The 26,278-nt window shown below is 54.7% G+C and overlaps 1 protein-coding gene across 1 annotated transcript in view; it reads right to left on the bottom strand.

Moving 5' to 3' along the window:
* LRP5 (LDL receptor related protein 5) overlaps positions 1–26,278 on the bottom strand; it is a 138,449-nt gene that overhangs the window by 44,813 nt on the left and 67,358 nt on the right. Inside the window, exons 6-8 of the mRNA XM_032153698.2 lie at positions 18,780–19,176; positions 14,819–14,990; positions 2,071–2,287 (exon numbers count right to left, since the gene is read on the bottom strand). Coding sequence (XP_032009589.1) covers positions 2,071–2,287; positions 14,819–14,990; positions 18,780–19,176 — 786 coding nt within the window. The remainder of the gene's footprint in view (positions 1–2,070; positions 2,288–14,818; positions 14,991–18,779; positions 19,177–26,278) is intronic.

The following is a 26,278-nucleotide window of genomic DNA, read 5'->3' as shown; positions in this document are numbered from 1 at the left end:
AACGCCTCAGAGCAGGGACCGGGCAAGTTGCCCCTCGGGACCTCGGCTCCTGAGAGTACCAGCTAGGCCTTTCCTCCAATTCACAGACATTCCCAGCAACCCTGAAAACTCACGTTCACCCAGCATGGCCAAAGCTGCCTCTTTTTCACATAGTACACACAGCGTTCATTTATTTTTGGCCAGTCTGTTAATTTCACTCATCAACCGAAGTGCTGTTAAAATTGGCTTTAATTTAATGTTAAATATTTCAGCCAAAATAAGAATCCTTTTCCCCATCTCCTTTAAACCATGGGGTGAGAGGGGAGGGGGAAGAAGCCCAATTTCTCAGCTTCAAATCACACCCCTATGGAGGCACCCTTTTGTCTTATCTCTGGGGTTTATTTTTTGTTCTTTGAACATCACTCACAGGTCAGTCTCACCTTCCATGGTGGATAGTAAATGCTTTTTTTTTTTTTTGAGACAGGGTCTCACTCTGTCACCCATGCTGGAGTGCAGTGGCATGATGTCAGCTCACTTCAACCTCTGCCTCCAGACTCAGGTGATCCTGCCACATCAGGCCCCTAAGTAGCTAGCTGGGACCACAGGGACATGCCACCACGCCCAGCTAATTTTTTGTAATTTTTTTTTTTCTGGTAGAGATGAGGTCTCTCTATGTTGCCCAGGGAAGACACTCTTAAATTCCTGGGCTCAAGTGATCCTCCTGCCTCAACCTTCCAAAGTTCTGGGATTTCAGGCATGAGCCACTGCACCTGGCATAAATGTTCTTTTTGTTTTTTCTTTTTGAGACAGAGTCTCACTCTATTGCCCAGGTGGAGGGCAGTGGTACAATACTGGCTCACTACAACCTCTACCTCCTGGGTTCAAGCGATTCTCCTGCCTCAGCCTTCCAAGTAGCTGGGATTACAGGCGTGTGACACCACACCTGGGCTAATTTTTTTTTTTTTTTTTTTGTACTTTTGGTAGAGACGGGGTTTCACCACGTTGGCCAGGCTGGTCTCAATCTCCTGACCTCAAGTGATCTGCCTGCCTCAGCCTCCCAAAGTGGTGGGATTTCAGATGTGAGCCACTGCACTGCCCCGGCCCCAGCATGAATGCGTTTTTAAAGGAGGCTGGGAAAACTAAATTCGTGGATTGCATCCCCTGTATGAGGACTGTAGGCCGTGAAGGAAGCACTCACTGCTCCAGGGGTCACCAACACTGCCTCAGCTCCAGGCTTCCGCGGGGCTGTCCTTTCTGCCCCAACCTGCTCCCTCAATTCCCAGCTCCCTCGTATTTTAAAGCCGGGGATCTAACATCACAGCTAACATCACATCCACCCGACGGGGAGCAGAGTCAACCTGGGCATCTCACCCAAGACTGCAGGCAATGCAGCAGCAAGCATCACGTCCTCTGTCCTCTCATCCTTCATCAGCAAAGATTTACTGAGTGCCTCTGACAAGCAGGTGTAGCACGGGACCCCGGCAGGACACAGAGCCCCTGCCCGCGAGCCCCAGGCCTGTCCCTGCCGCACCTGGATGTTGCTCTCTCCAGTGTAACTCTATCACCTTTTCAGGAAGAGACAAATCATTGTGCCAGACAACGACCTCAGGGAGCGTCCCGAAGATCCTGGCTTTCAGGTGAAAGGTGCACGTGCATTGGCCACAGGGGCAACAAGCACAGCCCAGCCCAGCCCAGGCAGACCTAGGAGTGAGTCCTGAGCTCGGCACCTGTGAGTTGCACGGCTCTGCCTCCCACTCCCCAGTGTGAGTAAAGCAAGGAACTACATTCGCAGATGGGGTCACTCGGGGCACGAAGGCTCCCGGCCAGGGCCGGGCACATAGCAGGTGCTCAACAAACGTTAGTCACTTTCTAACCATTGTTACCAACATTCCTAGTCCATAACCACTCCCTAATCAGCACGCTTGGTCCCTTCCCATCTGTCCTTGGCCAGATACTGTCATCTTTCCTGTCCTGCCCTTCCCCAGGGCGGGGCACCTCAGCTCAACACTTATGCCCAGGCATGGACCTGTCACTTCCTCATCATGCAAGTCTGCATGGCTGAGCCATGGCTTGGCGCCCCCCTGGACTCACCGACGACCTTGGCCACATTCACAGCTTTGAGCCCCATCAGGTCGGGCAGCTGGTCAATGATGACATCCCGGCTGGCCTTGACCTTGTGCACCCGCTCGATGCTGCGGCGCTGCCAGTCAGTCCAGTAGATGAAGTCCCCCAGCAGTGTGAACCCAAAAATGTGCGGGAGCTTGTCCTCCAGGAGGGTCCGCCTCTTCGTCCCATCAACATTGATCACCTGCAGGACGGCAGAGATACAGGTCTGGATGGGCCAGGGCCATGCCAACGAGAGCCAACCCTGACCCTGCCTGGGGCCTGAGCTGCCCCAAACAAGACGGGTTCAATGCCCAAGAGCCTCAACTTCACCTGCACCTTGCCAGGTACCATAAAACACCAGGTATCATGGTGCCCCAGGGGTGCTGGATAAATGGCGCTTTCTTTATTTAGTTTTTTTTTTTGTTGTTGTTTTTTTGAGATTTTGAGACAGAGTCTCCCTCTGTTGCCCAGGCTGGAGTGCAGTGACAAGATCTCCGCTCACTGCAAGCTCCGCCTCCCAGGTTCAAGCGATTCTCCTGCCTCAGCCTCCCGAGTAGCTGGGATTACAGGTGCCTGCCACCACGCCTGGCGAATTTTTGTATTTTTAGTAGAGATGGGGTTTCACCATGTTGGCCAGGCTGGTCTCGAACTTCTGACCTCAAGTGATCCACCCTCCTCAGCCTCCCAAAGTGCTGGGATTACAGGCGTGAGCCACCACACCCGGCCATGATGTTTTCACTAGGTTGCCACGTCCCTAGCTGATAGAGCAGTGACAGGGCCAGCTGAGGATCCCTTTCCCATAGCATCCCCCACCTGTGCTGGGATAAGAGGCAAGATTTGGAACAGACCAGGCAAGCAGGTGTCCTCTCCCGAACCACTGCAGGCTTGACAGGCAGCGGCTGCCTGGAGAACCAGGGCGTGCTCTGCAGGAAGGAGTCCTGGGATCAATTAGCAATGCCTGCCCCAGGTGCAACAATGCGGGGAGGGCTCCAGATCACACCCACCACACAGAGCAACTGCAGGACCTGAGGCAGGACCTGGAGCAAATGTAAGGACCTGGGGCAGTTGTGAGCAATGGCAGGACCTGGGGCAAGGTTCTCCCACTTCTCTGTGAACTCATTTCCCACTGGGTCAGGGCCCAATGAACTCTGAGGGCACTTCTCGTTCTAAGTCTAAGCCTTTAGGTCTCAGATGCTTTCCTCCTTGTCTCCTCTGAGACATAACAGCTAAATATTTTTCTTGAAGAGTCAATGCTGATTAAAAGCAACCACCGCAAAAGCCACAGAGGAGAAAGTACTGTCAAGGTAAAAACACCTGAACCAACGGAAGCATACGGCCGCGTGAGATGTGGTTCTGATGATCCACGAGCCTGCAGAAATGTATGTTAACAGGAAGGTTGGGTTAGGCGCAACATCCAAGTTCTCTGGCTCTCAGGACAGGATGAAAGAGACACGAGGCCATTAAAGGCAAGCTTTCACGGGCCTCCTGCTACCAGATTACATTTCCAGCTTACCAGAAAAGCAACAAGTCGTCTGTTTTGCAGGTGGCAAAACTGTAAGGCAGATGGAATGCATGTTAAGAAGCAAAGACTTCGGTCATCTGTTGTTGGGTGGCACAGGACAAAGCTGCTAGGGCCAGGCGCAGTGTAATCCCAGCCTGTAATCCTAGCACTTTGGGAGGCCGAGGCAGGCGGATCATTTGAGGTCAGGAGTTCGAGATCAGCCTGGCCAACATGGTGAAACCCCATCTCTACTAAAAATACAAAAAAAAAGAGCTGGGCATGGCGGCACACACCTGTAATCCCAGCTGCTTGGGAGGCTGAGGCAGGAGAATCACTTGAATGCAGGTAGTGAGGATTGCAGTGAGCCGAGATGATGCCATTGCACTCCAGCCTGGGTGACAGGGTGAGATCTTGTCTCAAAAAAAAAAAAAAAAAAAAGCGGTCAGGAGAGTGGGAAGGGGACCAGCAGCTCTGGGACCCAAAGCCAGGCCCCACCTCAGCTCTGCCCCCAAGGGGCCCTGGGTCCTCGGCAAGTCCTTGCACCCCCATGGGTCTCAGTTTCTCCACCTGTAACTGAGGGGCTCAGAGTAGCCCAGTGGCTAACGTCACAGAGGAAACAACAAAAAACAACGGCCTGGCCCCAACCTGGAGCAATTAAGTCAGAATCAGATGGCCCAGGGCCCAGGTATGGGATCATGATAACAGCCCCCAACTGGCAGCTCTAGGGCCCAGGTACAGAATCATGATAATAGCTCCCAACAGGCGGTTCTGACGAGCAGGCCGGCGCGAACATGGTTAGACCAGCGCCCAGGGCCGTGCCTGGAAGTCCGAGCTCTCCACCCACTCCTGGATGCTCCAGTGTGCAATGAACAGCAGGTGATGGAGCCCTGGTTCCAATATCGTCTAGGGTTCTTCACGTTTTGCCTCCACAACAGGAAGACAAGCAAAGGCCGTGAATGCACACGCCTATGTATGACACTCAGAAAACACCTGAGGGGTTGGCCCCGTCCCAGCAGCACAGAACCACGCCAGGAGGGACCCGGCCCTGGCATACAATGAGGAAGTGCAGGTTTCTCCAAGGACACCCAGCGTGAGAGGAGGGGCTCACAGTAGCGGGCGAACCCTTGCCCCTTCTTCCACTCACAATAACAGGGCTGGGGGAGGGACATCGGCACAGAACACAAACACCACAAAGAAAAGAATCCGCATTTAGAAAAAGAAAGCAATCCAGGTTTCAATCTACCAAAAGGTCACTATTATCTCTTAAATTTTATTTTATTTTTGTAGAGATGGGGTTTCACCATGTTGGCCAGGCTGGTCTCAAACTCCTGTGCTAAAGCAATCTGCCCATCTCAGCCTTCCAAAGTGCTGGAATTACGGGTATGAGCTGCCACACCTGGCCAGAGGTCACTATTTTTATTCATTTATTTTTTTTTTTTTTTGAGATGGAGTTTCACTCTTGTTGCCCAGACTGGAGTACAATGGTGCAATCTTGGCTCACTGCAACCTCTGCCTCCCAGGTTCAAGCGATTCTCCTGCCTTAGCTGGGATTATGGGCATGCGCCACCACGCCTGGCTAATTTGGTATTTATTTATTTTTATTTTATTATTATTTTTTTTTTAGTAGAGACGGGGTTTCTCCATGTTGGTCAGGCCGGTCACAAACTCCCGACCTCAGGTGATCTGCCTGCCTCAGCCTCCCAAAGTGCTGGGATTACAGGCGTGAGCCACCACGCCCAGCCCGGAGGTCACTATTATCTCTTGGAGAGATTTTTCTCTTCTTGCTCTATTTCCACACATTTTTTTAATTTTAATAACTAAAGTTCCAGACATGTTGAAAGGAAGTGAGGCGAGGAAGTCCACTTCCCTGGCTTCATTGAAGAGCAATATAAAGGAGCCCACAGAGGGCCCAAGGCAAACAAGGGTGCTGGGCAACGGCTGGCAGCCACTTCCTCCCTCTCTACCCTTGCTCCACACTCCCAGGTGGCCCCAAGACAAAGTGAGAGGAGGCAACGTGGCTGTTCCACCCGGCTGGGGCTGGCTGTAGCCTCAGCAAGCGCAAGACACTGGCTCTGGGCCGGCAGGGCCTGCGCAATCTCCCGGATGGGCAGAGGCTCCTACAGAGACCCCTACGGTGGCTCAGAAGCCACTCCCTGAACGTCGCCACTTTCCACCTGGATTCCAGAACCCGGGACACTCCCCCAAGCCCCCTATTTTCCACCCAGATTGCAGAATCCCAGGACACCCTGTGGACCCGCCAACTTGGAAAACATCAGGCTCGCAATGAACAGTTCTCAGTTGCTCTAATACTGGAGGAAGGAAATCCCAAAGTGGCCTTTTGAGGACAACTTTCAGCACACCTTGACCGGTCCAACCCATCTGCAAAAGCCACTCTGCTGGGTCAGGCCTCCCCAAGACCTGGGGCAGGTTCCCTCTGGGCTGACTCAGGAGGCCTCCGCCTTTCCTGGAGCCAGATCTTTCCAAGAATGCCCCAGCCAAGCCAAGCCTCTGAGCGTCAGGGGACAAGACGCAGAGAACGTGCCCGTCCTGGCTCCTGGGAGGGAACAGGGCCAAAACAGAGTTCAGAAATAACAGGGGCCAAATTTAGGACACCCAGGAACGCCAGCACCGGAAGAGAACTTGGGAGATGAATTTTCCAGGACAGAGGTCGGCAAAACCTTTTTGTAAAGGATAGTAAATATTTTCAGCTTCCAGGCCATAAGGGTCTCTGGAGCAGAAAGCAGCGTGGAGAGCACGGGACTGAACGGGCATGGCTGTGTTCCAATACATGTTGTTTTTTTTTTTTTTAAGAGGCAGGGTCTGGGCTCTGTCACCCAGGCTGGAGTGTAGTGACGCGATCTTGGCTCGCTACAACCTCAAACTCCTGTGCTCAAGTGATCCTCCCACCTCAGCTGCCTATGTAGCTGGGACCACAGGCGTGAGCCACCCCACCCAATGCTTTTTAAATATTTTTTTTTAGAGATACGGTCTTGCTCTGTCACCCAGGCTGGAATGCAATGACATGATCATAGTTCACCTCCTGATCACTTGAGCCCAGCCTCAAACTTCTGGGCTTAAGCAATCCTCCCACTTCAGCCTCCCAAATCGCTATAGGCACACACTACCACACCCGGCAAAACTTTATCAGTAAAAAAACAAAAACAGGCTGGGATCCATGGCTCGAGCCTGTAATCCCAGCACTTTGGGAGGCCAAGATGGAGTTCCAGAACAGCCTGGGTAACACAGAAAGACCTTGTCTTTACTAAAAATAAAAAAAAAATTAGCCGGGCTTGGTGGCATGCACCTGTAGTCCCAGCTACTCAGGAGGCCGAGGCAGGAAGATCGCTTGAGCCTGGGAGGTCAAGGGTACAGCGAGCCATGCTCACAGCACTGCACTCCAGCCTGGGTGACAGAGCGAGACCCTGTCTCAAGAATTATTTATGGACACTGAAATTTGAATTCCATATAATTTTCATGGGTCACGAAACCTCCTTTTGATCTTTTTTTCAAGTAATTAAAAAATGTAAAAACCACTCGGCTTGAGCATGGTGTGAAAACCGGGGCAGGGCTGGATCTGGCCCGGGGGCCGTAGCTCTCAACTCCTGCTCTAGGAGTTCTGTGCACTTGTTTTCAGGAAATGAAACTAGACCCGAGGGGGAGGGGCTGTGTCTGAGGACAATGAGATGGTCCAGCCAGAGGCCACCAAAGGGTCCAGCCCTGTCCTCTCCAAGCTGCCAGCTTCTGTCCTGTTCCCAGGGTAAGCAGAGCAGGCGCGTGCCCCCCTGACCAGTACACCAAGGAATGTACCAGCTGCTGGCTGCCAGGTGGGAGGGAAGGACGGGAGATCCCAAAGCAGCCCACCCTAGCTGTGCTCTGAGGGGCAGGGCTGCTGCCGTCCTGCAGGCTGACTCTGGACAGTCGCCTGCTGTGCAATGTTTTTATGAAGAACCCTGTGTTTCCTCTGACTTGGTTGTGCAAACAGACATGAGCCCAAGACCCAGCCTCTGACAGCACGCGTTTAAAGGGGAGAGTTCTGTTGTCTGAGGGAAGAAGTACCCCACTCTGTCAAACACAAAACCCAAAAGGAAACGGCAACAGTTATCTTGCTTCATGTAATAAAAAAAGATCTTATACACACGTGCGCGCGCGCAAACATACACACACACACACACACACACACACACACACACACACACACACGGCTCTGCAGTGTCAAAGCCCAGGGGTGTAGCCTCTCCCCAGATCCCTAGGAGCACAGTGCAGCCAACAGACCCTGTCCCATCACTCCCGCTGTGAGTGATGTCAAAAGTCAGGGGTGCCTGTCAAAGGGCACGAGGTTTGGGGGTCACTCCTGACCCAGACCTGGTACGTCCCGAGTCCCCGTCAGGGGTCAGCACTGAGACCCCAACTCAGGCTGGACCTCAGAGGGTCTCTGCTCTGGGAGACCAGGCCGGCTCACAGACAAGCAAAATGATGATGATGGTGACGATGATGACGTTGATGGGAACTTGGGCCAACCGAGTGCACAGACCCTGGAGGGGCATGGAAGGGCCACAGCTTCCAGCCTCCAGGCAGGGACCAGGTATCGCCATTTGGAAAGAGGACCTTCCCTGGGAGGCTAAGGAGGCAGGATGTCCCCACCATGGCATACGGCTGGAGTGACCCAGGCTTCCAGGGGAGACGGCTGGGGGCAGCTGGGCACACGGGGCTGGGGTTCGGGAGAAGGCTGGGCTGTCCCTCCAGCGTGAGGGCACGGCTAGCGAGTGGGAAGAGCAGCACTGAATCGTGGGCCTCGGAGACCCGCAGAGATGCCAGACCCTGCCACTTTCACACACAGCTGTGTCTTGTGGCACAGGATATAAAAGCCGTGGCAGGGTAGAGGGGAGAAGGGCAGGGTAGAGGGGAGAAGGGCAGGGCAGAGGGGAGAAGGGCAGGGGCAGAGGGGAGAAGGGCAGGGCAGAGGGGAGAAGGGCAGGGCAGAGGGGAGACACTCCCAGCCAGGCCTTCCCCTGGCTGAGCCCAGGTGGGCGGGGAGGCAAGAACGTGAGGGCTTGGTCCTGAGGGGACATGCTGGAGGCTCACAGGAGAAGCTGAGTGTGGCTGTAGGTGTCCCAGGGGCCAGAACTTCCAACCCCCGGGCTCTAGACTCAGGAAGAGGGCTAAGGAGATGCCCCGGGGCAAAGCCAGCACAACACTGGAATTCCTAGCCCAGGAGGCTGGAAAAACGCTGAGAAAAGGCAGCTATGCGAAGCAGAAGGGAGGTGGGGCCGCATCCAGGGGACCTCAGCCCACGACCATTTGGGCCTCACACGCGGTGGGGCAGGACTCGAATGCGGCTCCAAGCAATCTGTAGGTGTCAGGACTGCCCTGGGTGGGCCCCAGCAGGTGGGGAAGGCGCTCAGGGCTGGAGCCACCGCCACTCCCAGCTGTCACTGATGATGGCAACAGCTGGTCGCAGGATGGGGCTAAAACCCCTGTGTGTGTCAGTCAGGCTGCTGGGGAAGCCTGGAAGCTGATTCCCAGGACAGCTGTCACAGACAAGGCCAGCAGGAGGGGCCTCCCAGACCTATCCACCATCTCTGCTCCACTCTGTAAATCTGTTGTGAGCGTCTCTAATGCCATCTCATCTACATGAAACCTCATTTCATAGACCTTTGTTCTTCTCCCAATTCATCAAGGGATCAGCCACAGCTGCCCGTGAAGTCCTCTCATGCACTGGGAGCTGAAAACCTGGAGCCTGATTGTGTGTTTAAAGGCAGGGCCTGGCTAGCCCCCCAGAAAGCACCTTCCTCCCAGCGCCCAGATCCACAGAGCCCAGCTGTGCACACCACCGCGTGGAACGGAATCCTCTCTCCCATCACTCCCCAGCAAAGGTGAGCGGCAAAACATGTCCAGCGCTGGTGTGGGCTCCTCAGCACCTGGGTTGGCCGCTTCGTTGCCTCCCGACATAGCATCTTAGAAATGTTCCCATTGTTCCAAATGTGTCTCCTCCCTGACCCCATTTATACCTCCCCCAACTATCCCTTCCACCTGGAGTCCAACTGCACCCTCAAGGAGCCGTGGCTCCTTCCACCTCAGCTGTCGCCAGAGTCCCCAGAAGCCACCACAACCCCAGCAGCAGCCACTGTCCCTGCCATTGCCTGGCACGCAGCTGGCACACACTGCATCCTCAGCAGGTGTTTGCTGAATGAGCCTGCAGGCCCAAGACCCTCATGTGAGACGGGGGTCACAGCAGGAACACTGGCACATCCATCTCTAAACAAAGTGCCAGGAGGGTTTGCTCCTGGCGCTGGGCAAGGACCTGAGAAGCGGTCATGACTCGCACAAGCCTGAGGACATACCCAGGAGCGGTGGCCACTTGCAGGAGGAAAAGACGCACCAAACTCCAGCAGAAAACACAGAAACAGCGTCTCCATGGGCACATCCAAGGTGTCCCCGGGCAGGAGGTGCTGGCAGGAATCTCGAGGCTAAGTCAGCTCTGGACGTGCAGGTGGATGGCAGGGTGGGTCTCGGCATCCACCTGCACATTCCCAGAGAGTGCGCCAGCAGGGCCACAGCGGGGAAAGAAAGGGACACTTGATGAGGTAGTCTGAGAACGCTTATGCGATGTATCCCCCTCTTAGAAACAGCCCATGTTAAGCATGTGAAGGGCCCTGAGAAGGCCTGCAGTGAGGCACCCCAGCAGTCCCCAAGTTCCGGCCACCAAAGACACCCACACCCCGCGCCATCACTCCTCATCCTTCAGTATCTCTCCTTAGGCCCCCAGTGATGAGCTCCAAATCGTCAGGTAATGAACTTCCAGTGTGCGACCGCAGGGTGGCCTGCTCCACGACCCCCCTTCTGCTACTGTGACACCCCCACTTTCAATTCCTCGGTTGGCTTTTTTTTTTTTTGAGATGGAGTCTCACTCTGTGGCCCAGGCTGGAGTGCAGTGGTGCGATCTTGGCTCACTGCAACCTCCAGCCTGGGCGACAGAGCAAGACTCTGCCTCAAAAAAAAAAAAAAAGAAAAAAAAAAGTGGGCAATCAACACGCAGTGCTCACGTCATTGTGACATGAAGGCCCCAGCAAGTGCAGTTCCTGGGGGTGAGCTCCTGTGACCCCCCTGTTCCTGGACAGCGTCGCTTCCTCCTGACTGCATTTCTCTTCTTGCTTTGTCTGACTTTGCCAGACCCTCTGAGTCTTCTAACTTGTCAAGGACAGTATGGAGAATCTGGAATTCCTTCCTTTCACCTGAGACGCCTTCCCCAGAACCCCCTGTCCTACTCCAGTCTGGACCACTGAGATATAAAGTGACTTCAGGACCAAACCACAGACATCGTGTATCCAATGTGGACAAAACGCTCCTGTTTTGAGCTTTGGTGTTCTCATCTGAAAAATCTGGGCTACATCCACAACACTAGGAGGCGGTAAGGATTGGGGCTTGGTCGGCTGTGGGGTCAGATGGCCCGGAGACCCCCTGCTCGCTGTGTGACATGACACAAGCTGCTGTTCCCTAAACCTCATTTCTCGTTCGCAAATGGGTACTGTGCGACGTATCTCAAAGTGCTGAGATGTGGCAAGCCTGGGACAAGACGCTCAGCATCCTAGTTATCAGGGAAATGCAAGGCAAAGCCACACGGGACACCCACTAGGCTGGCTGTGATGAATGTTTTTATAAATTTTTATTTATTTTTATTTTTGTTTTATTTTAGATGGAGTTTTACTCTTGTTGCCCAGGCTGGAGTGCAGTGGCGTGACCTTGGCTCACTGCAACCTCCGCCTCCCGGGTTCAAGTGATTCTCCTGCCTCAGCCTCCCAAGTAGCTGGGATTACAGGTGCTCACCGCCACACCTGGCTAATTTTTATATTTTTGGTAGAGATGGGGTTACACCATGTTGGCCAGGCTCATCTCCAACTCCTGACCTCAGGCGATCCGCCCGCCTCAGCCTCCCAAAGTGCTGGGATTACAGGCGTGAGCCAGCACGCCCGGCCGAATATTTTTTTAAATGGAAAAGAAGCATCTGTGAGGAGGTAAAGTCAGAACCCTCACACACTGCCGGTGGGGATGCAGAACGGCACAGCCACTGTTGAAAACAGTTTAATGGTTCCTCAGTAAGTCAAACCTAACATTACCATAGGACTCAGCAATCCTACCCCTACGCATACATCCAAATAATTCACAACAGGTGTTCAAACAAAAACTTGCATTGAAATGTTCATAGCAGCATTCTTCATAGGAGACAAAAGGTGGAAACCACTGCCCACCACCCGACAAATGGACAAACAAAATGTACTCTGGCCATACAATGGGATGTCATCCAGCCACAGAAAGGAAGGAACTTTTGTTTGTTTGTTTTTTGAGACAGGGTCTTGCTCAACTGTTGCCCAGGCTGGAGTGCAGTGGTGCGATCATAGCTCACTGCAGCCTTGACCTCCTGGGCTTAAGCGATCCTCCCACCTCAGCCTCCCAGGTAGCTGGAACCACAAGTGCCCACCACCACGTTCAGTTAACTTTTAAAATTTTTTGGTAGCTGGGGTCTTGCTAGGCTGGCCAGGCTGGTCTCAAACTCCTGCCTCAAGTGATCATCCTGCCTTGGCCTCCCAGAGTGTTAGGATTACAGGCCTAACCCACTGCACCCAGTCAGGAATGAGGTTCTGATAATGTGCGACAATGTGGGGATGAATCTGGAAAACACGATGCTACAGAAAGAAGCCACGCGCAGGGACCACATATTGCAGGATTCCAGTCACACAAAACATCCAGAAGAAGTGAACCCCCAGAGACGGAAAGTAGATTAGTGGTTGACAGAGGCTGGGAGAGAGGGGAGAATGGGCGTGAGTGCCGGCGGGCATGGGGTTTCCTTCAGGGCAGAAGAAAGTGTTCTAGAAGTAGATAGTAGCAGAGATACCTGCACCACATTGTCCTCATACTAAACGCCCTGAATTGTTCACTTTTTAAAAATTATTTATTTATTTATTTTTCAAGACACAGTCTTGCTCTGTTGCCCAGGCTGGAGTGCTATGGCGTGATCTCAGATCACTGCAACCTCCACCTCCTGGGCTCAAGCGATTCTCCTGCCTCAGCCTCCCAAGTAGCTGGGATTACAGGCACCTGCCACCATGCCTGGCTAATTTTTGTATTTTTAGTAGAGACTGGGTTTCATCATGTTGGCCAGGCTGGTCTCGAACTCCTGACCTCAGGTGATCTGCCCACTTAAGCCTCCCAAAGTACTGGGATTACAATCGTGAGCCACTGTGCCCGGCCTGAACTGTTCGCTTTAAAATGGTTAAAATCGTCAATTTTGTGCTATGTTTATTTTACCACAATAAAGAAAATCATTGAGCTGGGTGTGGCGGCTCATGCCTGTCATCCCGGCATTTTGGGAGGCCAAGGCAGGTGGATCGCTTGTGCCTCAGGAGTTTGAGATCAGCTTGGGCACCGTGGGGAAACCCCATCTCCCCCTAAAAAATACACAAAAACTAGCTGGGTGTGGTGGTACGTGTCTGTAGTCTCAGCTACTCAGAGGATGAGGCAGGAGGATCACTTCAGCCCAGGGAGATTGCAGCTACAGTGAGCTGTGATCGCGCCACTGCACTCCAGCCTGGGTGAGCGAGCGAGACCCTGTCTCAAGAAAACCACTGCTGAGACAGTACACGGAACAACGCCTGTCACAGGCCTGGTGTGCCACAGACACGCGAGTCCCTGACCTGCTCCCACGGGTAGCGGGGATGCGTGAAGGCAAATCATCCTTAGCGGCCCGCAAACATGGGCCTTGCCAAAAACAAAACATTTACAAGGAGCTCCAGCAGGAAATGGTCAGCGTCTAGGGTTTTCGTGGGAAGGGCGTCCGCTCAGCCTCCCCCATCCCTCAGTTCCCACCCTGAAGGTGCTGAGGCTCCTCCCGCTCAGAAGCAGGGTCTGAAATCCTACAACACAGACACACACTCATGTTCTCCATCCTGCCCTGCCCTGCAAGCTGCCTGATTCGGGCCTCCTCTGGGAGCCCTGAGGAGAGCAAAGGTGACCCCAATGGTGATGTCAACGAGGACTGATGCGGCTCAGGAAAAGCCTTCAGAAGTTGCTGGAAACAGAGGGAGGCATCCACTCCGAGGAGAGGCACCAACGTCACCTCAATGAGTGACGATGGTGTGATGGGGACACATGTAATTAACATATCACTGGCACCAAGAGCACCTCAAAATATGCTCAATAGAGGCAGGGCACAGTGGCTCACGCCTGTAATCCCAGCACTTTGGGAGGCCGAGGCAGGTGGATCACATGGGGCCAGGAGTTCCAGACCAGCCTGGCCAACATCGTGAAACCCATCTCTACTAAAAATACAAAAATTAGCCGGGCGTGGTGGTGGGTGCCTATAATCCCAGCTACACAGGAGGCTGAGGCAGGAGAATGGTGTGAATCCGGGAGGCGGAGGTTGCAGTGAGCTGAGATCACACCACTGAACTCCAGCCTAGGCAACAACAACAACGACAAAAACAAACAAACAATCAAACAAAAAAACAAACAAAAAAGCTCAAGAGAGGCTCCATAAGTGAGCAAAAAGCAAGCTGCCAAAGCACACCCACGGGACAAGGCCACTGAAACCCGACCACCGCGGCAGGGCGAGGCTGCGTCCACGGGACGAGGCCACTGAGACCCGACCACAGCGGCAGGGCAAGGCTGCACCCAGCATAGGGAGAACAGACATCTATGGAAAAACAAAACTGCCTTCAACTGCTTGGGAACCAATCACCAAACTCAGGCCAGCAGCTGCCTCTGGCTTCAACGACACCCATGTCTTCTGTCTTAAGCAGGGCAGTGGATATGTGATTAATTTTTTGTCTTAATTTTGTATTGTGAAATAACTTAAGTCTCACAGTAAGTGGCAAAAGCAGTGCAGAGGATTCCTGTGTCCCCTTTGCCCGGGCTGGCCTCAAACTCTTGGACTCCAGCAATCCTCCCACCTCAGTCTCCAAGTAGCTGTGACTACAGGCGCCCGGCCGAATGATAACATCTTACGTAACCACAGGACGTTGTGTAGCACTACCCTCTCAAGGCGTTTTTGTCAGAAAGTATTGTAACTATTTTCTCAAGCATTCCATGTGGCCAAATAGCAGAGCACAGGCACCCATCGGTGCCTCGCCGATACATACATCTGACTGCAGGGGGTGGCCAGGCCTGGCCTCTCGGGAGCCCAGGGACAGCCGGGCAGGGCCAGGCCTCCTGGATCAAACACGTCCACAGGAGCCTCACCTCGATCTTGTCTGTCTTGGCGTCTCCCCAGTAAAGCTTCCCCTCCTGCAGGTCCAGGGCCAGGCCGTTGGGCCACCCGAGGGAGGCATTGACCAGCACACGCCGCTCCTGCCCGTCCAGGTTGGCACACTCGATTTTAGGGTTCTCTCCCCAGTCTGTCCAGTACATGAGGCTGGAGAAGAAGCAGAAGTCCATGACCCCATGAGTCTGTCTGGTCTCTGCAGCATCCCCAGTGCCAAGAACAAGGCCTGCCCCCAAGCTGGCCCCCATCACATGGCTAAATGTTGATGTCAGTAAATACTGGCGTCGGTAAATGTCGGTGTTGGTAAACGTCAGTGTCGGTAGATGTTGGCATTGGTAAATATCAGTGTCAATAGATGCCAGTATCGGTAGATGTCAGTGTCAGTAAATGTCAGTGTCGGTAAATGTCGGTGTTGGTAGATGCTGGCGTCAGTAAACGTCGGCGCTGGTAAACATCGGTGTTGGTAAATGCCGGTGTTGGTAAATGTCAGTGTTGGTAAATGTCGGTGACGGTAGATGCTGGTGTTGGTAAATGTCGGTGTCAGTAGATGTCGGTGTCAGTAAATGTCAATGCTGGTAAATGTCAGTGTTGGTAAATGTTGGTGTTGGTAGATGCTGGCGTCGGTGTCGGTAGATGCCAGTGTCAGTAGATGTCAGTGTTGGTAAATATCAGTGTTGGTAAATGTCGGTGTTGGTAAATGTCAGTGTTGGTAAATGCCAGTGTAAGTAGATGTCAGTGTTGGTAAATGTCAGTGTTGGTAAATATCGGCATTGGTAGATGCTGGCGTTTGTAAATGTCAGTGTCGGTAGATACTGGTGTTGGTAAATGTCGGTGTTGGTAGATGCCATGTCAGTAGATGTCAGTGTCAGTAAATGTCAATGTTGGTAGATGTTGGTGTCGGTAAATGTCGGTGTCGGTAGATGCCGGTGTTGGTAGATGCCAGTGTCAGTAAATGGTCACTGTCAGTAAATGTCAATGGTGGTAAATGTCAGTGTCGGTAAACGTCGGAGTTGGTAAATGTCGGTGTTGGTAGATGCTGGCATTGGTGTCAGTAGATGCCAGTGTCAGTAGATGTCAGTGTTGGTAAATATCAGTGTCGGTAAATATCAGTGTCAGTAAATACCAGTGTCGGTAAATGTCGGTGTAGGTAAACGTCAGTGTCAGTAAATTTCAGTGTCGGTAAATTTCGGTGTCGGTAAACGTTGGTGTTGGTAAATGATGTTGGTAAATGTCGCTGTTGGTAAATGTTGGTGTCAGTAGATGCTGGGGTTGGTAAATGTCAGTGTTGGTAGATGCCATGTCAGTAGATGTCAGTGTTGGTAAATGTCAATGTTGGCAAATGTTGGTATTGGTAAATGTTGGTGTCAGTAGATGCCAGTGTCAGTAGATGTTGGTGTCAGTAGATGTCAGTGTTGGTAAATGTCAGTGTCAGTAAATGCCAGTGTCAGTCAATGTCAGTGTTGGTAGATGCTGGTGTTGGTAAATGTCGGTGTTGGTAAATGTCGGTGTCGGTAAATGTCAGTGTCAGTAAATGCCAGTGTCGGTCAATGTCAGTGCTGGCAGATGCTGGTGTTGGTAAATGTCGGTGTCGGTAAATGTCGGTGTCGGTAAATGTCAGTGTTGGTAAATGTCAGTGTCGGTATATGTCGCTGTTGGTAGATGCCAGTGTCAGTAGATGTCAGTGTTGGTAAATAGTGTTGGTAAATGTCAGTGTCGGTAAATGTCGGTGTCGGTCAATGTTGGTGTTTGTAAATGTTGGTGTCAGTAAGTGCTGGAGGACTGAGCATGCCAGCGGCAAGCCCAGTGACCTGAGTGCCTGGGGGCTCCCCTGGGACAGGGAAGCCCACTTCCACCCTGTGCAGGCTTCCCGCACCAGCCCCTGGACTCTCAGGGGCCAGGAGCTCATCTCCCATCCCAAATGTCAGTGGACAGAAATGACCTTGTCTGGGGTCTGGGGCAGCCTCACATCTGACTGGTGGGCTGGAGGAGCTGAGCACCTAGAGGGAGGAAGGGGCAGAGCAGAACCTTCTGTACATAGCTGAAGGGCTCCCCTATGGAAAGGACAGGTGACTTGTTCCCTGGGGCCCCCCAAGGAAAGAACCCAGATCCTGGGGTGGCAGCTCAGGGGTGGAGGTTCTGAGGCCCCAGGTCACAGCCTCTGCTTCAGCTGTGTCTGACCCAGCCAGCCAGCCCCTCTGCCTCCCGCTTCCAGCTCGGTGCCCCACCCTGGACCTCACGACCTCACAGGTCAGACTGCCAAGCCCATTTCCCTGGGATCCTCAGACTCATGAAACCAGGGCTAGGAGGGACCTTGGAGTCAGCTTCCCCATCCCTTCCTCTTTCACAGATGAGGACACCGAAGCCCATGTAGACAGTGACTTGACCAAGCTCCTGACCTCAGGGCCATGTTCCCTTCACTGTAGCTGGCAACCAGTTCCTGTGCCTCCTCTTGCTAAAGCCCCTGGGGACCCCACTTCTTACCCTCATCCGCCCTCCTCGGGGAACAACCCAGTCCTTCAGCCACTGCCATGGAGCAGCCCTCTCTCACATGCCTCCGTGCCCCAGGGTCCACGGAGGGCTGCTGGAGCCCCGCCCTCTGCCTGCTGTGCTCCCGCTGCCTGCTGCCTGACATGCTGGCTCCTAGACACCAGTCCAGTTGCAGGAAAAGCTCCCCGGCCAGCATACTCACAAACCCCAGGGCCGGGCCACGAGCACAGGCTCCACAGCCCGCAAATCCTCTGCCCGCCGCTGCCCAACGAGCACCCTGGGCAAGTTACTTCACCTTCTGAACTTCAGGTCCCAGGGCCATGAACCTGGAAACACACCTGGTGCGCACTAAGTGCTCCACAGAGGGCAGCACCACTACTGACCTCCCAGCTCCTCTGGGACTTCCCATCGGCACCCACAGCTCCACTGCGCCTCCTCCATCAGGGTTTTCCCATTCAGTGTTCTGGGTTATGAGCCCCCAGGAAGGCCCCTGGCTACTACCCTCTGAGCCGCTGGGGCAGGTCTCAGAAAGGCTCCCCTACCGACCAACAAACTCTCTGCTTTCACAGACTTCTATGCTGGAAAGCTGGAGCCACGCTGCCAGGCCCAGCCCCACACCTGCCACATCCTGCTGTGTGACCCTGGGCAAGTCCCTGAGCCTCTCTGGGCTTCAGTGTCCTCAACTGCACAACCGTACCTACCCCCCTGGATGAAAAGACCCATGGCGTGCAAAGTGTTAAAAGAGGCCTGGCCTGACGGGGAGCGGTGGCTCACGCCTGTAATCCCAGCACTTTGGGAGGCTGAGGCAGGTGGATCACCTGAGGTCAGGAGTTTGAGACCACCCTGGCCAAGATAGTGAAACCCCATCTCTACCAAAAATACAAACATTAGCCGAGCACAGTGGCAGGCGCCTGTAATCCCAGCTACTCAGGAGGCTGAGGCAGGAGAATCACTTGAGCCCAGGAGGCAGAGGGTGTAGTGAGCTGAGATCGCACCACTGCACTCCAGCCTGGGCAACACAGTGAGACTCCATCTCAAAAAAAAAAAAAAAAAGAGGCCTGGCCTGTACTGTGGTCAGTGTCACAGAGGCTGCCTTTACTGTCACTACTGACATCCTGGAAATCACCCAGGTGGACCATTCCATTCTACAGATGAGGAAACTGAAGCCAGGGGAACAAAGGGCTCACTCCAGGTCTCCAGGGCTTTCTACGCATGGACCCAGTGGCAGCACCAGACCACCGGGGTGCTTGTTAGAAACCCAAGTCTTCAGCCCCGCCCTGGGGCTCCTGAATCACCGCTCTGGGGGTGGGGCCCAGCTGCTGGTGTTTTAACAAGCCCTCCTCCGGGTTCTGATGCAAGACAGTGTTCCAGAATGACAGGTCCAGGTCAATCTCCCTCTCGCCTGTGCTCGGCCTGGCCCTGGCTCCAGGCCCCAGCCCCCACCCGACTTACCCCATCACGGGGTGCAGTGCGATGGCTCGGGGCTCGTCCAGGTCCTCCGACACCAGGATCTTGCGGGAGGTGCCATTAAGGCGCGTCACCTCAATGCGGTCCGTGCCTGTGTCGGTCCAGTAGAGGTTTCGGGCCACCCAGTCGACCGCGATGCCATCGGGGTCGTTGATCTCGGTGTTGACCAGCGTCTGCGCCCCAGACCCGTCCAGGTATGCCCTGCGGATGGCCCGCACCTCGTCATCTGTCCAGTAGACGTAGCCCTCCAGCGGGTCGTAGTCGATGGCAATGGCATGCCGGATGTCGTCCACCTGGAGCACGATGTCAGTGAAGTCCGGCGTGTCCAGCGAGATCCTCCGTAGGTCCGTCCGCCGGGCCAGCAGCAGCACCTCCTCGGCTCCTGTGGAGACAGATGCAGTGGGGTCAGGAGTCAAGGGCCTGCAGCAGGCACAAGACTAGGCCTGGGGTGGGCTGGGCAAGGGAAAGACTCAGCCAGGCCCCCAGGGCTCTCCTTGCAAAGGCTGGTGATGTTAGGTGACACGCAACCAGCCCATGCTACATGGTCACTCGTTCATCCTCACGACAGCTCTGGGAGGCTGGCATTGTTTGTTTCCTCATTTTACAGATGGGAGATCTGAGGCACAGAGAGGTTATGCACGCAGCTGAGAGCCACACAGCCAGGCCATCGGGCTGCAACTGCTGGGTGGGAGCTGCCTCATAGTCCCCCTTGTCTCCTGCCAGCCCCTCTCCTGGCCACAAACCAGCCCCAACCACAACCCGGCCCCAACCAGCCAGGTACCAGGCTGCAGACCCAGCTCCTACCGTGCTGCTCAGTGTCCCCAGCACGCCCACCTTGCAGGGGCTCACCTTTCCTGCCCAGCTCGACGCCACTTCATCTCTCCCTCTCCTCCACCACCTGGGGGCAGCTTCAGGCCCCAGCACCGTGCTGGGGAGCTCCTAGGCAGGGCCAGATGCACCCGTCAAGTGAATTGCCCTCTTTGCTCAACTGCCCAGATGCTCTCGGGCCACCGAGATGAAGGGAAACCCTGGTTCTGAGGCCTGAGACCCGGGGGCACTTTCAGGAACACCAAGAGTGGACACAGCGTTTCACGACCACTTGACACACCAGGCAACACAGGTGCGAGACGAGAAGCACCGCTGGGGCATGCGTCCTGGTCACGGCTAGACCCAGGGCCCTGGCTCCTTGGACGGGGCTCCACCGCGGCCTCCACACAGCTGGGCCATCAGAACATAGCGATGAACCCCAGTAACTCAGACCTCGTTTCTAAATAGCGTCCCACAGAGAACAGGCAAGGCACTGTCCACACACTTCCAACTAAGTTTCAGAACCACGCCACGAAGCACCCACCCCACAGCCACCTGGGTCTCTGCTGCCCCCCAGGGCCAAGCCTGCTGCTGGCTGAGCAGCTTGAGGTCACGCCCCTCCACAGCACGGGTGAACAGGGTTCAGAGTGGCACTTAGGCAGGTGGATGAGGGGACAGCCTGGTCCTCTCAGGACGTCCCTGCAGACAGGCTAGAGACAGCTGGGGACAGGAGGATGCTCAGGTGATTCTGGTCTCAAATAAAAGCCCCCTCTCTAGCTGAGGGCAGGATATGCCAGCCCTCAAGGCTTGCATGTGTTAAATCCCCAAGGAAAGTTCTCTCTGTGCCGGGCATCTGTGCCCTGCCTAACTCACCAGCGTGACCTGACAGCGTACGACCAGCACAAGAGAAGCTCAACTCGGGCTCCCTCGGTGGCCACAGCAACACTCTGAGGACATCTGAGCAGCAGGGCCCAGGGAGCAGCTGTGGACGGGGTCCCGCCGCTCAGGCCCAGCGGCGTGCAAACCCAAGGACTCCTCACCACCCACTCCACAGGACGCATGGAGACCCCCCAACCTTTCAGCCATGGCCCTCAAGTGGGCTTCAGTTTAGGGGGTGGGGGTTACGGGATTCTCTTCTTCTGAACCCCCGTGGCCCACCCTCCGCATGCTCCTGACCCCCAGGGCCCGGAGCTCCACACACGGCGGCATCAGCATTTCTGACTATGTCCTAGGACCCCCAGTTGGGATTTATCAGAGCTTCCTGCAGAAATTGCAAGTGGAGGCCCACACAGACTTGGGGCCCCCAGGGTGCCCCATAATCCTGACAGATCCTTCCCGAGGTTGCTGGGGTCAGGATGTGGCTCCCTTCCTAGGTTAGGGCATCATCTACTCATTTGTTCCAGACCTTTCTGGTCTCAACGATGCACAGAGCCAAGAAGGTCAGGGTCAGAGACTCCTCCCAGCGTCCTGTGGCCATGCCCCTGCACAGGGGCCCAGGTCACAGTCTGCAAAGGGGCCTGGGGCTGAACCAGCCCAGAGCCTCCCTGATGCCCTGGCCCCTAGACCTGGCCCTGCAGCCAACTGCCAGGTTCCCTGAGTGCCCTGCCTGGCTGCAGCCTTCAAACAACAGACGGTCCCCTGTGCCCAGGCTCTGGCTCTTGCCAGGAGGAATGCAGAGACTGTTCCAGGATCCCAGCGTCCAACGTTTCAAGAAAGGGCAGGAGCCCCTCCTGACTCCTGCTCCAAGCCCCGGAGTGCATAATCTGATTCCTCCACTAGAGGGCGCCCAGGTGATGGCGACAGAGACACGGGCCCAGGGCTGGGGAAACTGAGGCAGGCACGCTGGGGAGAGGCGGAGGCAGCACTTGGAAGGTTCCCCAAGTGCCCAGCTACAATGGAAATCTCTGAGAGCCAAATTCAGATCTGGTCAGAGGCATCTGATTTGGTGTGTACTGGCAAGGGGAGGGGAATCTCTGAATTTCAACAAATTTTCTCCCTCTAGGCTCCACTCCCAAAATGTTCTGTTGACAATGGACCTGTCCTTCAAGGCCCAGGTCACACAGCACCGCCACTTCCTCCTCAGGGAAGCTGTTCCTCCCCACACCCCAGTGGATGGCCGCCCCGTACCAACAGTCTGCCCCACGGCAAGGGCGCCACCCCCACTGGCTCACTGGGGTCCTGGCACAAGCCCCCTGCTCTCCACAGCCCCCAGCACAGCCCCACACCCGCAGCAGCACTACATCCAGGGATGAGCGGGAGAATCCGAGACCAAAACCTCTGGGGCCTGCTGGGTGACCTCGGGCAGGTTCCTGCCCCTCTCTGGGCCTGTCTCCTCATCCAGTGAATAATCAGCCAGGCTTGGCGATGCCTGAGTCCCTCTCTAGCTATGACTTGGAGGACCAGAGACTCCACTTCACAAAAGGTCCCTACTTAACAGCCACAGTGGGGAGATCACAGTCCTGGAAGGTCCCCAAGGGCTTGGCCGGGAAGAGCCCCGTCCACACAGTGTCTACAGAACTTTCCAATGAGACTGCCAGGCACAGCGCGAGACGAATCACGCTTGACCTCAGCAGTGTGTCCATCGTGGCCCCACAGAGAATGCCAGTGCCAGACAGAAACCGGCACTCGATCCCAAAACACATTCCAAGCCTGCCTTGCCAGCCTGTTCCCTCTGTCCTCCTAAGAAATCACTAAAGTAGGCCGGGCGCAGTGGCTCATGCTTGTAATCCCAGCACTTTGGGAGGCCGAGGCAGGCAGATCACCTGAGGTCAGGAGTTCAAGACCAGCCTGGCCAACATGGCAAAACCCCATCTCTACTAAAAATAGAAAAATATGCCGGGCCCGGTGGCACACTCCTGTAATCCCAGTTACTTGGAAGGCTGAGGCAGAAGAATCACTTGAACCCAGGAGGCAGAGGCTGCAATGAGCTGAGATCGCACCACTGTACTCCAGTCTGCGCGTTGGGACAAGACTCTGTCTCAAAAAAAAAAAAAAAAAAAAAAATCGGCCAGGCGCGACGGCTCACACCTGTAATCCCAGCACTTTGGGAGGCCAAGGCAGGTGGATCACGAGGTCAGGAGATCGAGACCATGCTGGCTAACACAGTGAAACCCCATCTTTACTAAAAATACAAAAAAAAAAAAATTAGCTGAGCCTGGTGGCGGGCGCCTGTAGTCCCAGCTACTCGGGAGGCTGAGGCAGAAGAATGGTGTGAACCCGGGAGGCGGAGCTTGCAGTGAGCCGAGGTAGCACCACTGCACTGCAGCCTGGGCGACAGACGGACACTCTGCCTCAAAAAAAAAAAATCATTAAAGTAACACAATAGCACAATTTTCACACACCACCCCTCAAGCTATGAGGATGCCCCATTCTACTGACAAGGACCTCGATGCTCAGAGATGGTAGGCTCCCGGCCCAAGGACACACAGCCGCAAGAGGAAAGCTCACTTCACTTCACTTCCTCAAACACTTCAATCCCAGGAGCCAGCACATGCAGGAAGTGCATTTTTCACTTGCCGCCTGGCTGCCTTCATCATCCCACCAGTATCTCTGTGGGAATCTACTTCAGGCCAGGCCCTGGACCCGCTGCTAGGGAAGGAGGGGTGGACGAAATAGACTTGGGATCTGCCCTCAGGACTCCCTTGGGGTCACAGGGCAGAGACCTCAGGTGAACGACACCATCCGTGAATACACAGCCACCAACTGTACTCTGAAGGCAGGCTAGGGTTATGGGGTCTGTGCGGGGGACCTGCTGGGATTGAGAGGTCTGCTCTCCAGCTCAAGAGCCTCTGGGATTTAGGCAGCTATCACCACGTGACAGGTTGTGGCAGGTTCTGGTGGGGTGTCCCAAATGGGCCTAGAACCTTGAGGGGCTGAGCACACCCAGCCCTAGCCCTCTGTTAACTAGGTCAGCAGAGGGCCTCCAGTCCCACCATCAGGAACCCATTCTCAGCATCCCTTCCAATTACTTAGGAGTAAATCAAACCTCTGTGGCGAAGCAGTCCTTTCACTGCTGGAGTGAATCTGTAGGTGTTTACTGACTCCAAGGAGGAGTCTCTGACACCCCTCAGGCTGCAAGTCCTCTGAGGTTTTTGAGTTTTGCAGAGACTGAGACACCTGGGAGAGAGGCAGGACCCAACCCATTTGCCTGAAGGTCTGAGTGAGCTGTGACCAGCACAGAGGTGACCCCAGTGGTGGTGAGGACTTTGTCCAGCCAAGCCAGCAGGGAGCAGCTGCAGAGAGAGCGCCAGCAGCCTGGGCTCTGCCAGAGGCCTGCCAAGGCTGGTGCCCATAGCTGGCCTCCAGGAGGTTCTGTGTGTAGAGAGGTCCGGGCAGCAGCCATGGCCACGGGGAAGCAGGCCTGGGGTTGGGAGGGGCAGGTGCAGGGGACTGACTGTGCCAGGCTATAAAGAAGAGAGGCCAACTCCTTCCCTGGGACCAGCTACAGAGCCTTGGTAGGAGTTTATTTAAACACCAAGGAAGTAAATTGTGTGGAAACTAACAGTTTGGCCAAATGGTTTTCTTTGGGGTTGTTTAAACAAATAGCCAGCCCCGCAACGTTGCCTGAAAGTGAAACCTTCCCCTCGCCGGAGCCTCCTCCAGGCAGGCTCCTGACCTCTCCCCTTCCTCCCTGCACACATGCAGGAGAGAAGGGTGACATCCCTTCTGCGAGGCCAAGCACAGGGAAGGGGCTTGGGGCAAGGGCCAGGCAGGGCACAGCTTCCTGGCAGGCAGCCTTGTCCTCAAAACAAAAAAGCAGTCCCAAGGGATGGCCCAATGTCACAGACATGTCCAGCTCAGCACCGTCCGTCCCTGCCCACCTCGGCACCGTCCGTCCCTGCCCACCTCTGTCCCCAACCACATGGACACACAGAACCTGCGAGGGGCTCCCATGACACATCACTGCCAACCAGGTGGCTTCTAACATCAGAAATGTACCTCCCCACACCCCAAGACATGCATCCCCGAAGTCAAAAGTCAAGACGTCTGCAGCGACAGACTCCCTCTGAAGGCTCCAGGGGAGGATCCTTCCTGGCCTCTTCCAGCTTCTGGTGTTGCAGGAAATACTTGGAGTTCCTTGGCTTGTGGCCGCCATCGCACTAAGCCCTGCTCTGACTCCATGAAGCCTTCACCCCTGAGTGTCAGTGTCTGCTCTCCTGCTCTTATGAGAACATCAGCACCGTGGATACAGGCCCCCTACTCCAGGGTGACCTCGTCCTCGCTTGATTACATCTGCCAAGACCCTGTTTCCAAATTAGATCACATACACAGGTTCCTGGGGTTAGACTTTCAGCATATCTCCTTGAGGGACACAATTCAACGTACCCAGCCAGGAGCAGAGGGTAAGAGGAGCGCTTCAGTGGAAGGCCAGAGGCAAGCGTGCCAGGAAGAGGGGACGGCCTGGGCCACTGCACAGAGGCGGGAGAGAGGGTGGCCCAAACCTGTCGCCGGGGCTGATCTGAGCGTGGAGGCCTGGCACCCACCAGCGTTGGCATTGCCCCACCCACCACAGCTCTCTTCTGAGGCCCCACTGCGTGCAGGACACCCCCCACTGCGTGCAGCTCCGAGCCCAGCCCTGTCCTCCAGGAAGCCTCATGCAAACAGCCCGCCGTGCGTGCAGCAGATCCCAACCACAAAAGCAAACAGACTGCCACTCTCACACAAAAGCCGGGAAGGAAACGCGCTCAAATGTCAACAGTGGTTATCGTCGGACGGGTCCTATCCTTCCTTCTAGCTGTCGGACAGAGGTCGGCAAGCACTCTGCGAAGGGCCAGAGAGCAAATATTTTCGGTGCTGCGGCCTGCACGGTCTCCTTCCCGCCTCCTCAGCTCTGCCGCAGCTGTGGGAAGGCAGCCTGCCTCAGTCAACACAGCTGGGAGCAAACAAAACTTCATTTATGGACACTAAAATGCGAATTCCGTGTCATTTTCCCATGTCCCAAAACATTATTCTCCCGATTTTCTTCTCAACCATGTAAATATATAAAAAGCATTCCAAGCTCATGGCCTGTCCCAACTAGACGGTGAGCCATCTGGCCCCTCGGCCAAATGACCCTCCTACAAGAAGCGTGTATGACTTTGTTTTTGAGCTGGAGCTTCACTCTTATTGCCCAGGCTGGAGTGCAGTGGCGCGATCTTGACTCACTGTAACTTCTGCCTCCCAGGTTCAAGCAATTCTCGTGCCTCAGCCTCCTGAGTAGCTGGGATTACAGGTGTCCGCCACCACGCCTGGCTAATTTTTTGTGTTTTTAGTAGAGACGGGGTTTCACCATGTTGGCCAGGCTGGTCTCGAACTCCTGACCTCAGGTGATCTACCTGCCTCGGCCTCCCAATGTGCTGGGATTACAGGCGTGAGCCACCGCGCCCAGCCATGCGTGACTTTTATAATATCAGAAAGAAAATTACAATGGAGGAAGGAGGGGAGGTGGGAAGGAGCAGAGGAGGAGAGCGGGTGGAAGGAACTCTCCGTACTTGTCCCTTGATTTTTCTGCAAACTTAAAACTGCTTTAAAAAAATGAAGTCTATTAATGTTGTTTAAAAAATTAAAAGGCGTACAAGTCAATAGGGACAACACCAAAACCCTAGCAATAAATGAGCAAAGACTATAAATACAAATTAACAGGAGAAAGAGCAGTCAGTAAATGTGGAAAATGGGTAACTTCTCAGTCATCTGCAAAC

This window comes from Hylobates moloch, unplaced genomic scaffold, assembly GCF_009828535.3.
Source record: "Hylobates moloch isolate HMO894 unplaced genomic scaffold, HMol_V3 SCAFFOLD_5, whole genome shotgun sequence".
Lineage (NCBI taxonomy): Eukaryota > Metazoa > Chordata > Mammalia > Primates > Hylobatidae > Hylobates > Hylobates moloch.
The sequence above is the reverse complement of the archived record's forward strand: the minus strand, read 5'-3'. Positions and strand labels throughout refer to the sequence as shown.